Source organism: Gekko japonicus, unplaced genomic scaffold, assembly GCF_001447785.1.
Source record: "Gekko japonicus isolate JY-2015 unplaced genomic scaffold, Gekko_japonicus_V1.1 scaffold1607, whole genome shotgun sequence".
Lineage (NCBI taxonomy): Eukaryota > Metazoa > Chordata > Lepidosauria > Squamata > Gekkonidae > Gekko > Gekko japonicus.
This window is the reverse complement of record NW_015161445.1, coordinates 159,979-168,961: the sequence shown is the minus strand read 5'-3', so window position 1 is coordinate 168,961 and position 8,983 is coordinate 159,979. Positions and strand designations below refer to the sequence as shown.

Below are 8,983 nucleotides of genomic sequence, written 5' to 3'. Positions count from 1 at the left end.
AAAACCCCCCCCCCCCCAGATTGTATTAGGTCATGAACCTGAATATAAAATGTTTGCATTTCATGGACCGCAGTTGTTTAAACTCTGGGTATAAATCAGAGACAAGGGCAATAATTTTCAAAGAATGTCCCCAGCAAGAGATAAGGGAAGCCAACCTAAGAAAACCACCCCTCATGACACCTCCCAGCTTCCTGAAATTCTATTAGTTTCATTCTGGCTTGGTGGCATTTGGTTTACAAGACAAGAGTGTGATAATCTGTACAAGTCACGTGAGAGACTTCATGTGCTAAGCAACCAGGGAAGCATTCTCTATCTCACCCCAACAAGGGAGGCTTCGATGTTGCTGTGGAGCAATTCATACGGCTCCTCGAATGTCCACCGCCATTACTAGCTTTATGCCAGCATGAAACTGGCTGCAACACAATAGTGGCTACAGCCTCCGTGAGTAACTTGGATGTTCTTAAAGAACAGAAGAGGGGGCTTCTGGTGATCAGTAGAAAGAATTAGAGCGCAGGGCTCGTGGGAAGGGGTACTGGATGCCATGAGAAAAAGGGGACCACCAAAGAATATGCTCACGAGTCCCAGTTTAGTCACCTACCAGTTTGGTTGCTGACCAGGGACTTGTGATTTATGGAACTTGATATTAAAGGGAAGGACTCTTGCTTGACCAGGGCAACCAAATTCCTACAGGAGTGCACCTAAAAGGTCCCGTCTGTGCTATTAGGCTTGATTGCCTGTTGCCTCTGAGCCTGTGCAGATGACCAAACCGCTGCACGGTGAGTCCCTCACCCCAGGCTATCTTAGTGCTCTGCATCATCTTGTCAAGGGACAAGGAGAATTTAAGCACTTATCAGGACAGGAGCGTATCTAAAAATGGTCATCCACATCCAACCGTTGTAAGCTCAAGATAGGCGGCAGCTAGGGGCCTGGAAGATGCCACACTTAGCAACTATCAATTCCCTATCAGTGGTCCGTGGAGTCTGGGGGCTACGACTGTAGTGAGATCACACTGCGGGAGAAAAGCTGCTTGCAAATGATGTGCAGATTTACAAGTGTGGTAGGGCTAATCAGAGCTGCCTTTGTAGCCCAATCTCATTAGATCTCGGATGCTAAGCAAGGTCTGGCCTGATTAGTACTTGGATGAGCGAACACACCCAGGGTTGCTACACAGAGGCAGGCAATGTCAAAGCACCTCTGTTCATCTTTCCCCTTGAAAGCCCTAAGGCGTGGCCATAAGTCAGTTGTGATTTGATGACCCTTTCCACCACACAACTGATGGAAGCCAGTATTGGCAGGGTGGAGTTGACAGGGGCATGATATACAGGGTTATCTCTCTAAAGCAGCAAGGCTCCAGACACATGGGACTTTTTACCTGGGGGGGGGGAATCAAATATAGAAAGATAACTCAAAAACTTAACATTTTAAAAATTGCTATAGGTGGAGAACGTCCAGCTGTTCTGCTTGAGGAGTGGAATGCCTTAAGGTCTATCAGATGGCCTCTGGAATCTCAACCCCACAGTGCATCCATAATACTGGCTTAGCCATGATTCCTCTGTAGTTCTGTGAAGAGAACAAAGGACCTCCATTTCTTCTCAGGAAAAACCACAACCGTTAAACTGGTATGGGTTTGTAACACAGATACACCCCTAGAGATGTGAACCTGGTTGTGTGCTTACGATGCTGTGGCACAAAAGTCTTGTAAAGCTATAGTAACGTCACGGTCATTCTGCTGATGAGCCTTCTCTTTCACCCATCCCAAGAATTTATTTGGCAGCATACAGGTAAGCCTCCACAGAAACTGGTTTGCCCCTATGTGGACTAGATGAACCACTGGTCTGATCCAGCTGGGCTCTTCTTATATCCTTAAAACTTTTCTCAATTTTATTTCTGTTTGTTTGTTTAAGTGATCAGAACTCCACTCTTCAGTGATGTTATTTGGAAATCTCAACTGATTTCAACAGAAGTTACTCCCAAGTAAATCTGGATTTGATTGCTGTGTATCTGTTTGGGGTGAGGGAGCATCTTGGTTTCAAAACAACCAGCCTCATCTTTATCTGTGACGCTTCTCGAGCCATATTTTGTCAAAACTATTATCAACACAAAAAAATGCTGATGTTTCCCTCTGTGAATGGCATCTCTGCTCAAACACTGGTTTCCCTCAGTTACACATAAAGAGGGGTCCCTCCAGGATGTATCTGCTTTTGTAACCCGCTGTAAAAATATCAACTACATTTGGGGAAAAATAAGATACAATTGATATGGCTTTCAGTGGACTGCCAACTTGGAGTTTCATGTCAGAAAGAAGTTTCTGTTATCTGTTAATTTGTTCCTGCTTTGGCTCAATGCACAGTTTCTCCCCAAGTTTTCTGATGAGTTCTGCCAGGTCTTCTGTGTTCTGTGATTTTTCTTCAAGGAGTTCATAACGCAGGCTTGAGATGTCCTGTTTAATTTCTTTCAGCTCACCTGTAAGGGAGAAGACAGACTTATGAAAAGGAGGAATCAGGCCATAACCTTCAGTGCTAAAGGTGATTTTTTTTAAAGTGTGTACGTGTGTGTTTGTTTTTAATTCACAGCATGTGGAATTATTGCCAGCTCAAGAAAACACAGATTAGGAAACATAAAGATACACTGACCGACAGGCTTAAAGACATGGAAAATCCATCCTCAAACACCAGATATATCATGTGCTATCTTTATAACACCCCTCGGTAAAAAAATATCTGTCGTCTGTAATATGTCTTGACATGGGGAGAGCTCACAAGGTGCTGGATGGGAGTGGGGACAAATTGAGTGCTGGGGGAATGGTCACTAAGGTGTGCCAGGAAGTATTCTGTGTGCCTTTGTGTGTGCATATGTGTTGCACGTACGATGCTTGAGATTCCTCTTACTTGTGTGCAGGGGCTTTTTTTGTAGAAAAAGCCCAGCAGGAACTCATTAGCATAATAGGCCACACCCAACAGCAGAAAATCATTAGCATATTAGGCCACACCCCTGATAGCACAGCTCATTGGCATATTAGGCCACACACACCCATGTTACTAGAAGTGTGGTTCTCCAGTCACACCCACCTTTTGCTTCTTATTCTGTTTACTTTGTTGTCAAAACCCTGGGCTTTTTTTGTAGCAGGAACTTATTTGCATGTTAGGCCACACACCCCTAATTGTAGCCAATCCGAATGAGTTTCTGCTGTTGGGTGTGGCCTATTATGCTAATGAGTTCCTGCTGGGCGTGGCCAACTCAGGAGCCAGCTGGAACTCCGTTCCTGTGCGTTCCTGCCCAAAAATAGCCCTGCTTGTGTGTATGCATGGTCTAACAATAGGGCCGTACACTGTTGTTAGGTTTGTGATTTTAGTTCACACTTGTTTGGAATGTATAGTTACATGAGTGCAAGGTGGAACAGAGAGGGAAGCCAGCATGGCATAGACTAATCCTGCCCAATCTTGGAAGCTAAGCAGGGTCAGTACTTGGATAGGAGACCACCAAGGAAGACTCTGCAGAGTAGGGTTGTCATTCCCCAGTTGGGGGTGAGAGATTCCCCCTGATTTTTTGTAAATTTTATATTTATTTATTTTATATTTATACCCTGCCCTCCCCGGCTTACAAGGGGATTCTGTGGGCTTCTGTACCCCACTGGCCAGCTGGCCAGCAGGAGGAAATCCCTCCCCCATCAGCGACGTTAACAGAAATAAACACGACATGCCTACATCACCTGGAAGTGACACAGGCCCATTGGTGATGACACTCTGGTTTTTGGGGAAAACTCTATGGTTTGAGGCTGATTTTACCATAGAGTTTTGCCCAAAAACCAGAGCGTTGCCCCCAATGTCACTGGTGTGCCTATGTCACTTCTGGGTAACGTAGATATGTTGCACAACATTCACTTCTGGCTCCCAGAACATTCCCCCTTCAGCGTTTCCAACAGACCTGGCAACCCTAATGCAGAGGAAGGCAGTGGCAAACCACCTCAGCTTCTTACTTGCCTTGAAAGTCCCTTGTAGGGGCCACCATAAGCCAGTTGTGATGTGATGGCACTTTTGTATGTAAAGTCGGATAATCAGTCCTGGCCCATCGATAGGAAGCTGAGCAATTTTGTCGCACCGTACATCACTTTATTGTTCTTAAAACTGTTGTAACCTACCAGCCACAAGCTGTTTGGGTAGGACGACAGACTTGAAATTTAAGTAAATCTATCACAACAAAGTCTTTGTAAAAATATAAATCTTTGGTTAGCCATTGTCTTGCCCCAGTTTGCTTCAGCAGAAACCCACCTTCATTGACTTCGTCACTCTCCTTGTCCACTTGAGCTTTCAGTACGTATCTTTTAATAAGACGTTTCATAATTTTCTAGGAAAGAGAAGCAGAAAAAAGTATTTCTGGTACTGGGTCATGCAGACTTAACTCAGCCGTTCAATAGGTCTTAACTCTCAAGTAAGCAATCACAGGATCACAGCTTAAAATGTGAAGTCATAAGCATGGGGTACAATAAAATGCAATGGGACTTTTGCTCTAATAAGGATTCACAACTAATGCACCCTTGGTACACTGTATGCTGCTTGAATCATGCCGTATCTGTTACAGAAGTCTCTGGCCGCATGCAATTTATTGTCTGCTAAATTTCCTGGATCACAGACAATCTGTTGTTTGCATTTCATGGTTAGTTTTATTACTGTTAGTCTCTGTTAGGATCTAGATCCTACCTGATACTTCCTTTGAGGATTACTTAAGCTGTTTAAATTGAGGTCATCTGTGCTTTTTATACTTGAATGCTTTCTTTGGCCTAGCTGGAAAACAGAAGGGGGGGGGAATGGAAAGTCTTTACTGAGACTACAAAGCAATGAAGATTTGTCACTTCCGTTCCTTTTCTTCCCGCCTCCCACTTGCATCTCTTTTCATCAAAAGACTTTCGTCTGGAATGCACATCACAGTAGGGTTGACAAAAGAGCTGGAGGAAAAATATCCTGTCTCTTTAGGTAAAGGTTTCCCTTGGTCGAAAGTTAGTCGAATCTGACTCTAGGGGGCGGTGCTCATCTCCATTTCCAAGCTGAAGAGCCAGCGCTGTCCGAAGACGTTTCCGTGATCATGTGGCTGGCATGACTAAACGCTGTGGCACACGGAACACTGTTACCTATCCACCGAAGCGGTACCTATTTATCTACTTGCAATTTCTTGCTTTCGAACTGCTAGGTTGGCAGGAGCTGGGGCCAGAGACAGGAGCTCACTCCGTCACGTGGCACCAGGGTCTCAAACTGCTGAACTACGGACCTTCTAGTCTGCAGTTCAGCATCTTAACCTCTTTAATAGAAGCTTAATGTGTGGGAAATGGGTGGCGGAAGCTTTTCAGGGCATGGAAGGAACTGATATCACCTGATAAATAAGATCCCATTAAGCAAATCTCCCAATATTTTTGGGCCTATGGGCACCTTTCAATTCTGTCAGAGCTTGGTGGGCACAGCTATAAAATGGCTGCCGCAAAATGGCTCCAGCAGGAGGTAGAGCCAGCCACAAAATGGCTGCCACAGCTCACCTTCAGTCACACAATGAAGACCCTTCCGCTGTGGTGGCATCTGCAGCCAAAGCAAAGTTTTTAAAAACCTGAACAGCCAATCAAATCTCCAACAGCCAATCAGAAGTCTTGCTGGGCAAAAGCCCCACCTGCCCCCACCAACTTTTAAAAAATACTTGGTGGGTACCAGGAAGGGTGTCAGCGGGTGCCATGGGGTCATGTTGGGGACCCCTTCCATTAAGCCTCTATTAAAGGAACAGGCAGTTGGAAACGTTACTTGTAAGTATTATGGCAAAAGGTTCTGTGTGGACTAGAGTTCATTTCAACAGAAGTGGCAATCCTCTGTTGGTATATATGTGTGTATAACATGCACAGAAAGACATAAATGGGTACAGATAAAAATGTAAAACAGTGGTGCCATTGAGTCAGCTTAGAAAAGCATAGCAGATCTGATTGTGGCATTTCTTACACAAAACCCTGAATAAATATAGCGAGTATCTCACAGACAGCCATTCCCACATCTCTCTGCATATGAGACACAGGGGAAGAAGCTTAGCTCCAGTCTGTCCAATTTAACCAGTTTGGTGTAGTGGTTAAGTAATCTGGGAGAACCGGGTTTGATTCCCCACTCCTCCACTTGCACCTGCCGATGTGACCTTGGGTCAGTTGCAAGCTCTGGCACAGCTGTCCTTGAAAAAGAGCAGTTTGTGTCAGAGCTCTCTCAGCCCCACCCACATCACAGGGTGTCTGTTGTGGGGAGGGGAAGGGAAAGGAGTTTGTAAGCCGCTCTGAGACACCTTTGGGTAGTGAAGGGCGGGGTATAAATCCAATCTCCTCCTCTTCTTCTTCTTAAATATAATCAGATGTCCTGATACGTTCTGGTTTCAGAAATTTCACAATAAATCTTTTTGGGGGAAGGGGGTGAAGAAGGGTGGCTTTCAGGTCAGAGAGCTGTCAACGCTTCCCATACTCTCTGTTTCTGAAAGTTGCTATTTGAGTACATTTATTCTCTTGTGTAGAGACCAGGCCTGTAGCCAGGATTTTTTAAAGACAGGGGGCATTTAAATTTCTTAGGGGGTGCTGGCTAATCGAATTAAAGGAATACCCGGCTCCTTCCCCACACCTGCTGCCGCTCGGAGGCCCTGGGCTGGATGGGAAGTCATGGGGCTGTGCCAGTAAGTCAGGGGGCCTAGCCCCGAGATGCCCCACTGTAGCTATGGGCCTAATAGAGACTGGCCTGTTCATCTTACTCCTCATACCAGGTACACTACATTCCAATGTTGGATGATTTTATTATATATTATACCAGTTTAACTCATATTTTATTCTGCATATTCAGTTTTATTCTTTGTATTATAAGCTGGTGAAAGCTATTAAATAAATAAACTTTGAACTTTGTTCATCTTACATGAACAGCAGAAGGGCACTTTTGGGAGGTGATGGCATATATTATAATGAAAGTTGTCATTTCAGACAAATGGCTTCCACTGTGGAAGTCAGCTGCCTATTGACCAAGCTACGTTACCTTAAATGCATGGGTACTACTGATCCGTGTCTCCTCCCTATATTACCCAGAAATGGTGAGGGGCTGTGGCTCAGTGGTAGAACATCTGTAAAAAGTCCCAGGTTCAATCCCTGGCATCTCCAGTTAGAAGGATCAGACAGCAGGTGATGTGAAAGACCTCTGCCTGTGACCCTGGAAAGCTGCTGCCAGTCTGAGCAGGCAATACTGACTTTGATGGACCAGTGGTCTGATTCAGTATGAAGCAGCTTCATGTACTCATGTGTGTTCATATTCAGTTAAAATCATCGGGGTGGATACAATCATCCTCTAAGTAGCCTTCTTCCAACTGCAGCAGCTCTTCTGCCAAATTGGAGGAAGATGTCAAACTTCAGCCAAAAAGAAAAGTTGGATACAAATATTCTAATATATGAACGAATAAACTTTGCCCAGTGAAGTGGTGGGATCCACCCCTTTATGTCCAGTATTTCCCTGCTGCTCTGTAAGTAGCAGACAATGGAATAAAGTAGTGGGAAGAAAATACTGACTGTAATGATATCTTGCCATGCATGTACATGTCCTTCAATATGCATGTACATGTCCTTTAATATAAAATATAAAACAGCATGTTGTGTGGGGGACACTCTAGCTTTTAGGAGAAAACACTATTGTTACCATAGTTTCCCCCAAAAAAATTTCTAGAGCATCCCCTGTGCGACATGCCCTGCATGGTGATGTTACCTCCAGGTGACATCATCATGTCAGGCGCAGACGGGAGCCGCTAGCCAGCTGGGTGGCAGCAGATTGGGGCCCCCAAAAGCGGGGAAACCCCCACCCCCATCGGGGAAATGGCAACCCTATCCCCAAGGCTCAATTGTTAGTGAAAGGGGCATGGGAAGCAAAAGTGGGACAGCCCCAGCAGAGTTCATGCCTCTTCTGTAATGTAAGAATAGACCCTGACTCTTTGTGCAAAGCAAAGGAAAACTCTTTGGTCACCAAGTACTGTTTTGTGAGATTACGGGGAACCCGTTGCTTTTTGATCACAGAAAGCTTTCAGTGAGTCCACTCTTCCTGTGCTAAATACTAACACATCTTAAAGTCATTGGTCCTTCTAGTTCACTATGGTTCTCTGGAGTTTCAAGTGATAAAGGCCTTCCCCAGCACCCGCTACCCCATAGCTCTCAACTGGAGATGGCAGAGGGTGAAACTGGGATGCGTGTTCTTCCACTGGGCTATGGGCCCTTCCCCACCATTCACATGAACAGACCGTGTTATGAGGGAAAGGCAGCTGCTATAGGGATAGATTTCTGAATCAAAACCATGAAAGGAAGTCCTATATCTGCTAACCAGCGTTTGCACTGCAACACTTGACCACTTGATGGCAGGATGTACTACTTTTTCCTACTTCTTTTTAATTCTCTGACAGGGCTTTCTTGAAGCATTGTATCAGTAGAAGTCTGGCTCAATGCTCATTTCCTGGGATGACAGGTAAGCAATAGCCATTCATTCCACTTGCAGGAGTGAATCATCAAATTAGAGGTAACTGATAAATGCCCTGATAAATGCTCACATGAATGACACCTGAATATAACCTGTTGCTTCTGCACTCCTACAAGTAGTATTTCCTTGATATGGGGAAGGAAAGAAAGAAAGAAAGAAAGGAAGGAAGGAAGGAAGGAAGGAAGGAAGGAAGGAAGGAAGGAAGGAAGGAAGGAAGTGCCCTGATAAATGCTCACATGAGTGACACCTGAATATAACCTGTTGCTTCTGCACTCCTACAAGTAGTATTTCCTTGATATGGGGAAGGAAAGAAAGAAAGAAAGAAAGGAAGGAAGGAAGGAAGGAAGGAAGGAAGGAAGGAAGGAAGGAAGCTTTCACAATGCATGTTCCCCCTGAAACTCACCTTTGCATATCATTAGAGTTCCTTTCTCTAATTTGCTGTGTATTCAAAAGCTAGTACAAAACAGGAAGGGACCATG

General features: G+C 44.8%; 1 protein-coding gene across 1 annotated transcript in view; it reads right to left on the bottom strand.

The window, feature by feature from the left end:
• Window positions 1-2,311: 2,311 nt before the first annotated feature.
• Window positions 2,312-8,983, bottom strand: part of LOC107125614 (short transient receptor potential channel 6) — a 132,410-nt gene continuing 125,738 nt past the window's right edge. Inside the window, exons 9-11 of the mRNA XM_015429046.1 lie at window positions 4,698-4,781; window positions 4,269-4,344; window positions 2,312-2,463 (exon numbers count right to left, since the gene is read on the bottom strand). Coding sequence (XP_015284532.1) covers window positions 2,312-2,463; window positions 4,269-4,344; window positions 4,698-4,781 — 312 coding nt within the window. The remainder of the gene's footprint in view (window positions 2,464-4,268; window positions 4,345-4,697; window positions 4,782-8,983) is intronic.